Source organism: Epinephelus fuscoguttatus, linkage group LG16, assembly GCF_011397635.1.
Source record: "Epinephelus fuscoguttatus linkage group LG16, E.fuscoguttatus.final_Chr_v1".
Lineage (NCBI taxonomy): Eukaryota > Metazoa > Chordata > Actinopteri > Perciformes > Serranidae > Epinephelus > Epinephelus fuscoguttatus.
In genome coordinates this window covers 35,795,929-35,811,735 of record NC_064767.1, presented here as the reverse complement: position 1 = coordinate 35,811,735, position 15,807 = coordinate 35,795,929, and the positions used below count along the sequence as shown (strand labels likewise).

The 15,807-nt window shown below is 39.0% G+C and overlaps 1 protein-coding gene and 1 long non-coding RNA gene across 2 annotated transcripts in view; both read left to right on the top strand.

The window, feature by feature from the left end:
• The window catches only part of LOC125903899 (immunoglobulin lambda-1 light chain-like), a 32,291-nt gene continuing 16,484 nt past the window's right edge, over positions 1 to 15,807 (top strand). Inside the window, exons 1-2 of the mRNA XM_049601085.1 lie at positions 1 to 43; positions 137 to 469. Of these exons, the coding sequence (XP_049457042.1) occupies positions 1 to 43; positions 137 to 469 (376 nt within the window). The remainder of the gene's footprint in view (positions 44 to 136; positions 470 to 15,807) is intronic.
• Positions 15,078 to 15,678, top strand: LOC125903615 (uncharacterized). Its single transcript, XR_007451321.1, has 3 exons — positions 15,078 to 15,102; positions 15,191 to 15,270; positions 15,623 to 15,678. It is a non-coding gene; the product is annotated as an uncharacterized LOC125903615 (long non-coding RNA).

The following is a 15,807-nucleotide window of genomic DNA, read 5'->3' as shown; positions in this document are numbered from 1 at the left end:
ATGCTTCTTCTCCCAGCTGCTGCTCTGTGCTGTCTGTGTTCAGGTGAGTGTTTCCAGCCAAACAGAATTTCAACAAAGTCAACCTTTAAGAAACACTGTCACACTCACCTACATCTACCTGTCTGTTTCTCTACAGTGCTGGTTGCCATGGCAGCAGAGCTAATTCAGGATGATTTAACATTGACCAGGAGAGTTGGTGAAAAAGTCTCCTTCAGCTGTCGACGCACTGACCAGTGTAACAGTGACTATGTTCACTGGTTTCAGAAAAAAGACACGGGAACATTCACAAAGATTCTGGAAATTAAGAAGACAAATTGTCAAGTTTATTCAGGTTACAATCATCCTCAGGAAGCTGATTTTTCAGCTGTGAATAAAAAAAAAAAAGAGAAAAAAGAGAATGGCTGTGAGTTGGAGATCCAGAAAGTTAAACCCAGTCATTCAGCCACTTACTACTGCTGCTGTAAGGGTTATAACCCCCACAGTGAGAAAAGATCCCTGCAGCCCGCACAAAAACCAGCAGATGAATAGATGTCAAACAGTGTTTGTGACATGAAGAGAGCAGTAAACCACAGCCCAGGTTCACATATTTCACCTCCGTCCAGCCAGAGTCACAAACACACTGAACTGAGGGATCTATTTTGTTTTCTGGTAAATTATTAATACAAATGAATGGGATAATAAATATAAATAAGTTCTTTTTGAAAAATAGCGTCTAATTGAAAACATACATTTATTTCACATTATATTTAAATTTCAGCACAAAAAAATGAAATATACAAACAGACTAACAAACATAATCGACCCACATACAAAAAATTAAAACAAAAAGACCCCCCCCCCCCCCCCAAAAAAAATAAAATAAAATAAAACAAAACAAAAAGCCAGACTTGACTGAGATGGGTCCGTGCATCATTCGTTCATTCCATTTTCAATTTAAAATCAAAAATCAAAAAATGAAAAAACGGTTTGTTTTTTCATTATTCGTTTAATAATCAAATTCAAAAATACAAAAACGGTTTGTTTTTCTTATTTTTGATTTTATGCTCACATCAAAAACAGCAAATCAAAAAATGGGCCACGATTAAAATTTGATTTTGATTTTTCATTTGATCCAACTTGCGTGACCCGGAACTATTTTTTACGGAAGCGCATTGCATTCACTGGATAAAAAAAAAATTAGACACCTTATCTCGTAAATTACGAGAAAAGTTCTCGTAATTACACAATTAATAGCCTAATTAATTACATATGTGCAAATAGCCTGTGTCGTCCTTTGTTAACCATTTCACATACATCTGTTAGCCTAATCATTTCAATGCCGCAGCCACAGTGAGGGGGTGAAATAACTGATCCAGGAGTAGCTGCAGTGCACAACGAACAACAACCAGCAGGTAGCACATGTGAGCAGTTGAGATGCAGTGTCCAACTGAAACTGTCTGAGAATTAGCAGTACTGTTATATTTTCTGCCGGACCTGTACAGTATACTAACTCGTTACACAGTCTTAATTTCATAAAGGACATTTATACTATGATATTTAAACCAACCATCCATATTATGAAACATGAAAATAAACTTTTAGCTTCTGAAGTAATTATTTAGACAGCTCTTATAGCTCAGGATTTATCAGGAGGATGCTGCTTTACTCCAAACAATTTCACTGTATGAACCTGAACTGTGTGTGACCTTTTGGACGTGTAGAAGAATACAGAACATTAATTAACATTAGATCCTGATATATTAGATCCAGATAGGCTAATTAATGAAGTTAGGCTGCTGTGTCTCGTGCGTAAAAGCCCACAGCATCTCTCTCAGCGGGGAGACGCACTTATCGTTTCTACTGCGGTTGCATCTCTGCAGGTATTTAATAAACTCAAACATTTTTTGGGGAGGGGGTGTTTAATAGTCAGCACTCCCGCACCTCCAACTGAAATCATGTTCTTGCAGCTATGGGTTCACCTGCTAATTTATGCACCATTTATGAACCACATTCACAACCAAAAATATTTCCCTGCACAACCAAGAATGAAAAATTAACCATCACAGCAGTATCGATACTTTTCTTGATAGAACAGTGTAAGGACGCAGTTTTCTGTAAAATGTGCAGATCTGTGTTTTCGTGAGCTGATTGGAACTGAACTAACAATGACTGTAGACTATAATAAGCCTCCCGCCCCATGTGTGTATATGTGTGTAGCTTTGTATTTTGTATGGTGTGTCCTGTGTGTTTCTTGCTTTGTATTGTTTGTTGTTGTGCTGTTGTATGTTTTGATTGTGGGGGACTGCGGATGTAAATTAGCTTTGAGTTAATTCTGGTGCAGCGCATCTTTTATGTTACAAATTGTACACTGTCCCAATTCTTATGACTAGTATATTTTATAGAAAACAATATATGAACCCAAAGATTACAATAAATTAAATGGTATTACAAATTAAGCTATTTTCTAAAAGTTTACTACCTACTAGAATCCCACATCCTGTGTTAAATAGGCCTACAATGTATCCTAACTATTTACAATGAAGCTTGATTCTTCACTCCCACATCCCATTAGACCATACGTGAATGAACATTGCTATGGCAACAAGTGACAGCTGACGTTAGCGTTAGTTAGCTTAGCTCAATCGTCCTACAATCAATAACCCATAAAATTACAATTCAACATATTTAAACGAAATCAGCAACAGCTACCAACAGTCCTTACAACCTTAGCTAATGTGTTGTCACAGGTTAGATTGTCAAAATGAAAGTAATAACAGCTTAAATCCCTGAGGAACTACACTAGTATTAGTGACAGTTGCATCCACTCGTATGCAGTTACCTTACGTTACAGTTCCCTCAAACAATATCACGAAGCACAATACAAATGATATAAACAAGTTATCTATTAAAGGTACACTACTGATAAAATCTGAAGGTGCTTAGGTGACATTTACCCACCTGAAAGAATAAATGAAAACAAACGGTGATTTTGCTGGTCTTCATAGCTTTAGCCTACTCTAGGTGTAACTGCCAACTCTTGTGCCTTTACTCAAATCAGTTATGCTTTAAATTGAATGGGGGGCGTCTGTATGGTATCTGTAAAGATACAAAATCGATATCATATGCATAAAATAATGTCACAATTTAGCGGGCGGATACACATAAAACCTACCCTATCCACCTTATTTTCAAACACGGAAGTAAATAGTGATCAACTTCCGTTTTTTTGTGCGTGACTTCCGGTCAGCCGCTTTCCCTCATGCTTTCCCTTACTGGAGCTAACGGTGCAAGCTATTTTTTTTTTTTCAATTTTCAGTTGTTTATGTTAGTCAATCAGTTAGTTAGTTAGTCTGTGTATTTTGTATAGATGTGCCCACGTTTCCGTTATAACGGAAATTTATTCCCTCTAAACGCGAATAAATCGCACGTCAATCATAAACTATGAACCAAAAAAGCACAATCTATCCCAGGTGAGACAAACTGCTTGATCCCCGTCTCCAGTGTACCAGCAGAGAACCTGCAGAACCGAATCAGCGAAAAAACACACCGGGCTAAGCCTCTCTACCTGAGCAGCTGAAGCTGCGGCTCGCACCCTCGACACACAGACGGTGCTTCTGCATGCCAGCCAAACGTGTGCGCAACTGTGAGAAATAAATATGTGAGGTGTACGCTGCTTTTCTATCTTTTTTTCCATTTTCTTTCTTTCTTTCTGTCAGCGACATACACTCCTAACACAAGACGGGATGTTTTAATTGTCTGAGTTGATCATTAAGCCATAGTGATGCGCGGATCGGCTCTGATAGCACCTGAATCAGCATGTACGCATCAACCATCCAGCCGTTACAACATGATTGAGCTAGCAAAGCAGTTTTGTGTTGCTATGTGTGGTATTTATTCAGTTTTGGGAAATCACGATGTCTAGAAAGCATCAGTGGCTGCAGCTGACAGGGACAGCTAACGTTAACACTAGCAGCAAAGCTAACATCAGGATCGCCATCCGTTAAAAGCCTCCCATTGTTAGATACGACATGAAACTACTCCAATTAGCTCAATCGTGTTGTAACTAAGACATCCGCTGGAGAAATTTTTTTTTTCACGGGCCACTTTGTGAGGGGATCTGCCCATTGGTTCGACAGCCCATTGGTTCGACATCCCATTGTTCCGACCATATTAAACTCATTGTTCCGAAGTCCGTTCCAAAATCATCATGATGCCCTGTGGTTAAGGTCTGGTTAGGTTTAGGCACAAAAACCACTTGGTTAGGGTCAGGAAAAGATCATGGTGTGGATTAAAATGAAAAAGAAAGTGACAAACACATAAGCCGTGAGCCTGCTCCGCCTCAAGCCGGTCGCGGCGCACCATACGCCCGCCTCGAGCCGTTCAGCACCACGGACAGTCGGACTAATGGGATGTCGAACCAATGGGCTGTCGAACCAATGACATGGACCCCTTTGTGAGTTTAGTGAGTTATTACAGACACGGCTAATGGCTAACAGCTAATGGTTAGCCCAGCTAATCTACGATAACCATGTTATTAATTACACACAGGGAAAATACTAATGTTTGCTCAGTCATTGTGTTTATAGACTTTACAAACATCAGATTAGTCTAAACGGTGATATAGTGATGTGAAAGATGTGATATATACATATACAGCGGTGGAAAAAAGTTTTCGGACACCCCATGCATTTGTGAAATATTGCATTAAGAATCACTCTTAGGTCTTCAAGTGCAATTTCTTTTAGTACAGTCACAGCCAAAATACTAAATAAATCCTAAAAAAAGCCATTAAAAACTTAAAATTGATTGGTTCCATAAAAATACATAAGAAATTTTGAGTATTGGGTCATTTTGGTACCAGTGATGAAGGTCGTTCTTTTTATTAAAAGACACAATTTTTGTTGCCAAGCTTCGTGTCTACACAAAGCCAACACATTTGAAAGTTCTTCAGACACAAAAATGGCTAAAACAAGGAACCTAATGCAGGAAACACGCCTGAAGATAAAGATTCTCAGCCAGGAAGGGTACAGCTGCCGCCAGATAGCCAGGAAGTGCAGATGCAGTCCTTCAGCAGTTGGATACACTCTGCAGAAATACAGACAAACCAACAGCTTGGAAGACAAACCGAGATCTGGGCGTCCAAGGGTTTCTTCAGCAAGAAATGACCGCATCCTGATCCGCATGTGCAGGCAAAACTGCCGAATGACATCACAGGAGTTTCAGCAGCAGTGGTCAAACCAAACTGGTGTCCAGTGTTCCACCCGCACTGTACGTGGCCGACTTTTAGATCATGGCTTAAGGTCCTACAAGGCTATCAAGAAGCCCCTGATCACTGAGAGACAGAGGTTAGCCGGCGTCGTTGGCCCAGGCACACAAGAACTGGACAGCCAGGAATTGGAAGAAGATTTTGTGGTCAGATGAGTCCAGTTTCCAGCTTTATCTTCCTCCTACTAATGTGAGGGTACGCAGAAGGCCAGGCGAAGCATTATCTCCAGCATGTACAGTACCTACTGTCAAGCATGGTGGAGGCAGTATCATGGTTTGGGGATGCATGAGTGCTGCTGGTGTTGGTCATCTCACTGCCTGTGATGGCACATTGAACTCTACCAAGTATTGTACCATTCTCGAAACCCACATGCTCCCTTCTGCGCGTGCACTGTTCCGTCGAGGTAAAAACTGGATGTTTCAACAAGATAATGCCCCTTGCCACACATCCAAGGCCAGTAGAACTTGGCTGCAGGAGCACAGTATCCAGGTCTTAGAGTGGCCAGCTCAATCCCCGGACATGAGCCCCATTGAAAATCTGTGGTGGATTATCAAAAGGTCTGTTTCAAAGCATAAACCAAAGAATTTAGAAGAATTAAAAGCAGTAATTCAAGAAGAATGGGACAAGATTACCCCTCAACAGTGTGAAAGGCTCATGGGGAACATGCCAGCCAGAATTAGAGCTCTACTACGTGCCAGTGGCAGGACTATTAAATATTAATTTGATGATGTGATGGTTCATTTATTTTTTGTTCAGTTTTGAACACATTCTCTGTTATTTGTTGACTTTGATACAGACAATGTTGAGAACTGACATATTGAAACTGTCAAGAATTTAGTTTTGATAGTTTTTCTTGTAAACAATAAACAAAAAAATGTAATTTGTATTTGTTTGTATCTGTCTAATGCAGCCACACCTTTTGAAACACAAAAAAGATTTTTCCACAAATATTTCATGATAATATTTGAGATTCTGTAAAATTTTAAGGGTGTCCGAAAACTTTTTTCCACCACTGTATATAGCTAAACTCAGCAAGGTAAACAACAAGGCGATTCCCATTTACACAGTGGTAAGAGTGCTGGACCGGAAGTGTCGCACAAAAAAACGGAAGCTGGCTGCGTTCTGTTTTGCCTCTGTGTTTCTGTGAAAAATAAGGTGGATATGTCACATACATTTGCAGTTCTACATCATGACACTGAGATCATTAGGATAATAGGGGATCTAACACTGACCCTTGTGGAAATATCATAGTATAAATGTTGCTGTCTCTCAACTGCTCACATGTGCTAGGCTACCTGCTGGTTGTTGTTGCGCACTGCAACTACTCCTGGATCAATTATTTCACCCCCTCACTGTGGCTGCGGCATTGAAATGAGTAACAGATGTATGTGAAATGGTTAACAAAGAACGACACAGGCTATTTCCACATATGTAATTAATTAGGCTATTAATTGTGTAATTACGAGAACTTTTCTCGTAATTATGAGATAAGGTGTCTAATTTTTTTTTTTTTTTTTTTATCCAGTGAATGCAATGTGCTTCTGTAGAAAATAGTTCCGGGTCACGCAAATTGGATCAAATGAAAAATCAAAATCAAATTTAAATCGTGGCCCATTTTTCATTTGCTATTTTAGATGTGAGCATAAAATCAAAAATAAGAAAAACAAACCGTTTTTTGTATTTTTGAATGTGATTATTAAACGAATAATGAAAAAACAAACTGTTTTTTTGTTTTTTGATTTTTGATTTTGATTTTTGGACTTCAGCTATAAGATGGTGGAATAAGGTGTCTAACTTCTGGGCCGCAAATACTCTCTAATTTATCCTGCAAACCCAGTTTATCATTTCAAGGCGAATCCCTGAGCCTAGTTCCCTAACCATCTTGAGAAACAAGGAGCGCTGGTAGCCTTCCGTTCCTTAAGAGTATAATCCTCTTTGCTACTAACATGCCAGCCATCAAGGACTTCTGTACAGGATGTGGCAGAGCGTGAGAAGCTTCAGAACAACCAAGCAGGGCAATTAATGGGTCAAGTTCAATGAATGTCACAAATATTACAATACCAAGAGAAGATATCCTGCCAAAAAGGAAAATCTCAGGACAAAACGAGGAAGTATGACCTAGAGCCACTTTTGTGAAGTTACATCTGTCACGGATGTCAAATAAGTTAGGATATATACTGTTAATCTTTTCTTATGAATAATGTAATCTATGCATGAATTTGAACTGAATCAACTGCAATCCAGCATTAAAGGATAACTTCAGCATTTTTTAATCTGGACCCTATTACCACGTGTAAATTAATCAAAGACACTGATGTGAACAACAACTTCTGAAACCTTTGGAATCCAGTATTAAATTAATAAATTAATTAATTAATTAATTAATTGACACAGCAGCGGTGGAGTAACTGTGACCCTCTGCCCACAGAGGCAAAATGCCTATGTTGTACAGAGTGGTTCATGCTTGTGCATTTCCGGCCTGTGCCCACAAAATGAGGAGCTACACTTTGAGCAGCTGTTATAGATTTTTGTTGGATATGAACGTCCTAATGTTTTGGCTAGTTGTGCTACTAATGGATCCTAACACTGCTGTCCATACACTGCGCATGAAGACCTGTGGGTCTGCAGTGACCTCCAGGATGACTACTACCTGTCAAAGAGGAGAAGAAATCCAGAGCTTATTTTCCAAAATAAAACTGCTGTTTCAAGAGTGGATTTACCTGCTGCAAATGTGTGGTGGTAGGCTAATGCTATTAGCTTGTTATTATGTTGACATTGCATAATGTTACACATGAAAGCACAGCAGGATAACAGCAAAAACAATCAATCAATAAAGGATTAGGGGGTGCAAAATATCAAGTGATTCAGCACTGATTATAACAAAGCCATATGGATTGATTACCCATTTTGATTAGCTGACATACATAGTATAAAATAAGTGATATCAACAAGTTGACACTTTCTATGCCATAGTGTGTGCATGGTGGAATAATGTATTCTTTGGTATTATACAACCTACGATACAACCTATTATGTATACATATATGTATATAGGCAAGGTTCTTAATGCTGCAGGCCTAGGATGAGTGAAACCACAAAAACAAGTGTGATACTGGCTAAGACATTGCTGGAGTTAACAATGTCCGCTTCAGGTGTTGGGGAACCAGGGCAACCTGATGAGAAATGGGCTACTGGAACAAGACATAGATGGACTAGAGCAGCAGAAGATGAGGATGAACCATCTTGGAGGAACAAGCCCCTGCATGGCATGTACCAACGACAGATTGAATAAGAAGCTGACATCAAGAAATCCTACCAGTGGCTGGAAAAGGCTGGAATGAAAGACAGATCAGAAGCGCTAATCATGGCGGCACAAGGACCGATCCTGTGGGACTTCCATATCCAGATTGACAAACTGATAATGGCTGACCAACCAGACAACGTGTTGATCAACAAACAAAAGCAGTGGTGGTAGATGTAGCAATCCCGAGTGACAGCAACATCAGGAAAAGGAACAGGAGAAGCTCGAAAAACATGTGGGGAGTAAAGGCAACAGTGGTGTCAGTGGTAATCATATATGTATATGTATATGGGTGATTCTTCATTTAAGGGAGTTTTTCTGTCCCCAGGGTATATTTTCAAGAAAAAAATGTTTTTTAGGAAAAACAATTATTGTATTTGTTAAGGTTAGGTTGTAGTAGCTATGAAAAAAATAACTGCGTCTCAATGATGACATTTTAATACTTCAGTGTGTTGAAAATTCAAACGTGCAAGAATTTCACTGTTTTGGGCTTGTCCCCAACCCAGACTTTTTGACATCCCCTCTATAATAAAGTAATAAAAAGTGCTAAATTTATTACAACTTTACTTTGCATTTCCTCATAACAACTTAAAAATACATTTTTCAAATTCATATAGTTTGTATTTGTTCAATTTGCAATTTATTTATAGTTAAATATCGCTGTCCTCATCTGACATTACCATCACACTCAACATTTTAGAGAGCAATAAAGTAACAGTTACTTACATTGTTGCATGCAAATTAGATGCTCCAGAGGAACATTCCCAGACATGAGGCAGAAGCCTGATTTTTTGATGCCCACATATGTAAGTAATTTGATGTTTTATACATCCTGATCTGAGAGTATGTTTATTAGGCGTCATTACCAAACAAGTTACTATTTGAGTATTTTAATTCATTAATAGGAAATTTCACTTTATTCACATATATTCAGTGTACATTGCTAGCTAACCAGTTAGCTTAGCAAGTCTAAAACTTAGCCAACATTTTCTGCAAAGAGTGAAAATTGTCATTACCATCATGTGTCATTACCATCACACAGGTGACTGTGATGGTAATGACAATTTATCTGTTTATTACCTTATAACTAGAATATATTAGCTTAATTTACTATTTTCTATTTACTACTTTACTATGATACATAATTGAACAGTGACCAACAGTGTTGTGTGTAACGCGTAACGCGTTACAATAACGTAACTACTTTTATTGAGTAAAAAGTAGTGTAACGCATTACTACTGAAAATATGGTAACGGAACGTAGTTACTTTGTCAGTTGGGCACAACGTTACTTTTCCCGGGGACAGATTTGACGGTGACACTGCCTGTCTGCCTCAGCTGCGCACTAGGCAGGAACTGTGACAGTTGCCAGGTCAACAGTACAGACAGGAGCACCAAAATCAAGAATCGTATGAGGAATATGGAAGATAAACATGCCTCCTCGGATTATTTTAACGGTTTGTCAACCGAAGACAGGTTAACTTATTGTAATAAGCTAACAATTAGCAATGGAGTGAGGTTTCCTGACCCGTACTTAATGTCGGGTCAGTGGGTCACCGACCCAACGAAATGGCCTAAGCTACAGTGGCCGGACATTTTTTTATATCTTGTGGAGAAACCCAGCATTTATATGCATGAAAAACTCAAGGCATATAAATCCCTTGATGTGTATAATTTTGTACTTTGCGGTCATGTCCAAGATATTGAATACCAGGATTTATCTGATGGTTTTTGTGCTCTACGGACCGAAGTACTGCCAGCCAGCGACAAGGACACAAAACAGTAACGTTAACTAATGTACAAGACCTGGGCGATTCTGAACAAGTCGACCAACTATATACTGACAGTGAACTGCACTTGTATGGCTGGGTAAGTGTTGTTTAATGTATCGTTAACCTCGCTAGTCAGACCTCAGACATGGACAACATATGACCCCGGAACCTCAAAGGAAATCAAAACGACCCCCAAAACATCAATAAAATGCAGCATTGTGTTAACAGAAAACAGAACAATCATAACCTGCCTACCTTCCTGGCGCTGTGTGAACGGCAGCCTGTTGCAGCAGCTCCTATTTTGTGTATTTTAAATTGCTGCTGTGACATTGAAATTTCCCCCCAAGGGGTTAATAAAGTACCTACCATACCATACCATACCAGAAGAGAAAATGAATTAATTTATTCGTGCAGGTCTGTAGCTTACTGCAAAGTATGAGTCTGTTACACAGACACAGTCTCACAGTTACACACGTAATAACAGAACAGAAAATGATTTATTCATGAATATGACACTATTTGTTCAAAGATAGTGTCTGTGAATATTAATATTTTCCTCATTCAGTGATACAGCAGGTCTGGCAAATAGGCTGTTAGTAGTAATAATCTGTCATGTAACAAATTCATGTAGCCTAGTTAACACAAATTAACTCTCACTCTTTAATCTTTATTTTATCACCAAAGTGGTAAATACCAGTGGGAAACTCGGATTTTTTCACATTTAGGAAATGAGATGGGGTATTACCCAAAGTCAAGCACCATAAAAGTAACGTAAAAGTAATGAGTAATGTAAAAAGTTACTTTTCACAGAGGGTAACTAAGTAAAGTAAGGGATTACTTTTTTTAAGAAGTAACGAGTAACGAGCAAACACTACTTTTTAAAAGTAACTTCCCCAACACTGGTGACCAACCGTAATTTACATTATTTTTGTTTGAAGATGTCAACATGGCCCCAGTTAAACCAGCTCAACGGTCAAAAAATACAGAGACAAAATCAAGGAAGATCCTGAGAAATATCAGCAGTATCTTGAAAGAGAAAAAGAGAGATACAAAAAAAGAAAAGAGACAGGAAAATTGAAAGCCATCTCACAATTATCAAAGCGGGAACAAAGATGCAGGAGAGGACAGTGGAAAGTTAACCAAAGAAACAAAAGGGCCAGTGATAAGAACAGAGAAAAGATACAAAGTTATATAGCTGGAAACACACCTCCCGTATCTCCTACAGGTCAGGAAGAACATGAGAATGAAGTGCCCATTCTAGAAGCTTCACCTGATATTTCTGACAGTTCTCAACATAAAACCCCAAGTCATATGAGAGAACAGAAAAAAGTGAGAGCAAATAGGGCAAAAGCTTACCGTGACCTTGCTGTGTACCATCTGAAGCTTGAACATGCTCTGAGAAAGGTTGAGAAGTATAAAAAGAGATATCAAAGGCTCTCCGAGAAGCTGAAAACTTCAGAATCCCCCAAAATGAAATTAAAGCAACAAATGCAGCTAAAACCAAAGGCCCTTCGAAGAACACTACTGTTTCAGAATGTAGTGCTTTCTCAGCTGAAAAAAAAAAGGATTCTGGCATAAAAGAAAAACAAGTAGTGTCAAAGATTCTGGCTTTGAAGATTCTAAAGAAGTACCACTTGGTGAAAGAAGCGCAAAACCAACTTGGTTTCTCAGCCAAGATGATATGGAAAAACAGCGAACGGCCTGCTGGTCTTCACTTTCATAGGAAACCCTACAAAAACAAGCTAGTGTGTCATAGTGATACAATATGGAGCCAGAACGGTGACTTTAAAATTTGGCATCCAAAAAAAAAAAATTGGCATTGAAAACAAAGCCAGTACTGAAAAAGGAAACATTGGCATTGAAGCATTTGTATTGAAAACAGTTGTATTGGCATTGAAACAAGTATTGGCACTGAAACAAGAAACTAATTAAAATAATTAAAATCTGAAAATCTTATTATTTTATTTTATTGGGATTTTTTTGTATTTTTCAATGACAATCTTCAGATTTTTTCTTCATGCCACTTTTTTTTCAGTGACAGATTTTTTTACAATGTCACTTTTTTTTCAGTGTCACTGATTTTCAGTTTCAACTTTCTGTCACTGTTTTGGCGTGGAGAGGGGGGGGTCTGAGGGGAGGGGCAAGTAGACCGTGGTTTGCATATAATTTGCATATCGGCATACTGAAGACGTACGTCTCTTTTCCGAACCCGCCATCCGCTCGGAAGCCTCTGGCATGGTGGCTTTACTAAGATGTCATGTTCACCGGGAACTTCCAAACCGCAAGTAAGTCTGTTTTTTTTCTCTGCTATTTACATGTTTATTCACATGCAACCTGGCCTGTCTGGTTAACTTTAACGGCCGTCATGCTGTTTTTGTAGAGGTCCGCTGGAACATGTCAGTTTCTAACATTAACGTTAGCTGTGTTGGCTAACTTAACCTGTGGTTAATGCAGGATCAAAATAAACACCATAAGCGCCGAACACGGCTAAAAGTCGGTTTTGGCAGAAAAATAAATTAACGTCATGTGTCACCGGCCTGGCGGTAAATACTTGTTGCTGCCAAGTAATAATACATCACAACGGCGGCTAACAGTAACATAGCCTGGAACGTTAACATTGACATGATAAACAGCAGGGCTTCGGCTGTGTAATTTAGCTACTGACATCCCCAGCACACGCACACACACACACACACACACACACACACACACACACACACCATACAGCCTCTCATCTTTGAGCCGCTAGCTCAGCTTCAACGCAGGTAGTACACAATAACTCTCACAAGGGCCGGAAATTTGCTTCTGGTGACGATAAAAATGTTCCAGCGGACTCGGTTTCCAGCGCGTCAACGAGAGTCGGAGCAGCTAACTTACTGAGCTGTGACTACCAGCTCTGCTTTTCTCAGTTTACCTGCCACTAGCAGATGAGCCAGAAAGTTAAATGTGGACCCTGGGTAAATGGTAGCTAATGTTAAGTCTCAAGCCCTGTGATGTTTTGCCGTTGTGTTTTTCACAAAGACCCTGGCCGAGTTAAAGTTAACTTTGAACGGCTGTTGTGTTGGTTTGGCAGCGGTCCACTGAAAGAAATGCTAAGTTAATAGGTGTTGGCTAGCTAATCTGTGGTTAATGCTAGTTAGCGTTAATTCTCCAGCCCTGTGATGTCTCTTTTCTTTTTCTTTAGGAGTTAGAGGCCAGTGTTATTGCTGCTGCACAAGGCCTCATAAACGTGCTAACGCAAAATATTCAGCAGCATCACACCCCAGCACAGCAGAATCCAGTGCAGTCACATGAGCAACAGAATCCACAAGCACAAACAACAAAACAAACAGTGCAGGAGGAGATGGCCAGGTGTTTAATTTATTTGTGATCATATGTTGGACTGATTTGATGGAAAATTATTTTTCATAATGTTGATTTATACACTTCTGTTAACATCCCACATGCAGGTCATTTCCTGGCTTCTTTACCAAAAGGAAAGGCAAAAACCGCTTTACACCCTTACAAACCACTCCAGGGAAGCCGAAAGGCTGTAAGCCATTCAGTGTGTATGTATATTTGGTGAATAAGGGCTGTACCAGCACGCCTTCTGCAGCTGAAGAGCTGGAGTTGAGTCAAGCAGGGTTGGGGAAGAGGTCCCTCACTTTGACAGATGATATGAGCCATGCAATGGTATTGCACCCACTTTTTAAATTTAAGTTAATCATAATTTTGGCATTACAGTCCAACTGCATGCACACTATTAAACTTGTCAATGTTGTTATTGTGATGCTATTACTATACAAAACAATTTAAAGTGTTATAAATACTTTTATTCGTTTTATTATACTGTCCTTTTCTAACTGCCTTTTCCCATTTCTGTTATTGATTTCTCAGGTAAATAAAATTCTCATTGAAGAATATCCCAAAATGGAGGCGGTGGAAGGGTGGTTGTTCTACAAGGCTTCAGGTGCATACCATTTTCAAACACCTTTCCTTTGGATGGTGCAGGAACACCAACATTCAAAACTCTTTCTCTCACTTTCTGTATTTGCAGGTGGCCACGGTAGAAGAAAATTGCTTGCCATTCCTCCTGATGTAGACGGTTATACAGGTAGACTGATTCGCAGTGTTTCGGGTGCTGGGAAGACGACCATGTACATTGTTCCACTGCAGCAGGACCTTGATCTTACTCCACTGCCATCTGATGCCACTGAATTTCAAAAAATGCCTAAGGCTGCATGCCAAGTGTGCAAAGAAAACATGCCTCTGCATATCCTAGCATTGCACATCGAGGGTTGTATGGAGTCTGCAGCAGATGATGATGATGATGAGGTAAATGCATATAACAGAGAAGATATGGCAAAACAGTACATATATTTGGGAGTCACAGCGTAATTAATGGTAAAATACCATCACATTGTTTTGTCTATGGTAACACTGTTTAATAACACATAAAACATATCTCAATATCTTATATATAAACTATACTCCTAATGATGATAAATTTGGACTTTACGAAGCAAGAATTAAACCCTATACTGTAAGAATTCAGAACATCATGAAGTCCTCTGAGTTCCTCAGATGTTTTTTATAGACAATTGAGATAATACACTGTTTGCAAAAAAGTGTCCGGAAATTTTTATTGTTTGTATGTATGTCGTAGCATTGATTATTTCTCCTCTTATGTATTCATGGATACAGCTGTTTGTTACTTTACAGGACTGGCAGAATGAGGTCCAGGTTCTTTCTGTCACAAACTCACCACTTACGCACCTAACAAAGAGTCCAGAGATTGTGGCCAGGTAATGATTTTGAGCTGAGATCTTGAAAGATATGTAAAATTGCAGACAGAGACCTTGTGCAATTGATTTGAATATCTTTTGTCTACAGGATAGAAAGGAATGCCCTATATGTTGTGGCTGCTTTCCATCAGATGAAATTGTTCTGCATGCAAGCCTGTGTGGGGAAAGGTTTGCCATTCTATCATGTTATTATACATTTTATTTCCCCAACATATTGTCTTTGTTAAAGCAGTGTCTCCTTGTAATATATCTACTATGTACTATATCAGGGATTTGGGATTAATTTAACTATAATTTGCATCTTTGTTTTGGCCTTCATAATGTACAAGAAATGCTGTGATAATACAAGAGTGTAATGGCAAGGTCACTCAATGGGCATCTAGGCTGACACATAGGTCCAAAATAACATCAGTAGAATGCCTTTTTACCATTGTTTTTCAGGTGTGCTGAAACATAAACATTAATATATTTTACTGAATATTACATACAAATTGAATGTGTTTTTGTTGATCCTTGTCAGTCTACAGGGCATGTTGAACTACAGTACAGACAGCTGTGTGCTACGCGAGGGAAGCGTATCTATGGCCGATATGTCTAGGTGATTTTTACCCCCATCTTTTTTCATCAGTCATTTGTTTTCCTACGGCATCATTAAATTCAAAGTTAAGTAATTGATTTTTTTCTCTCTTCTTTTTTTGCTGCTTT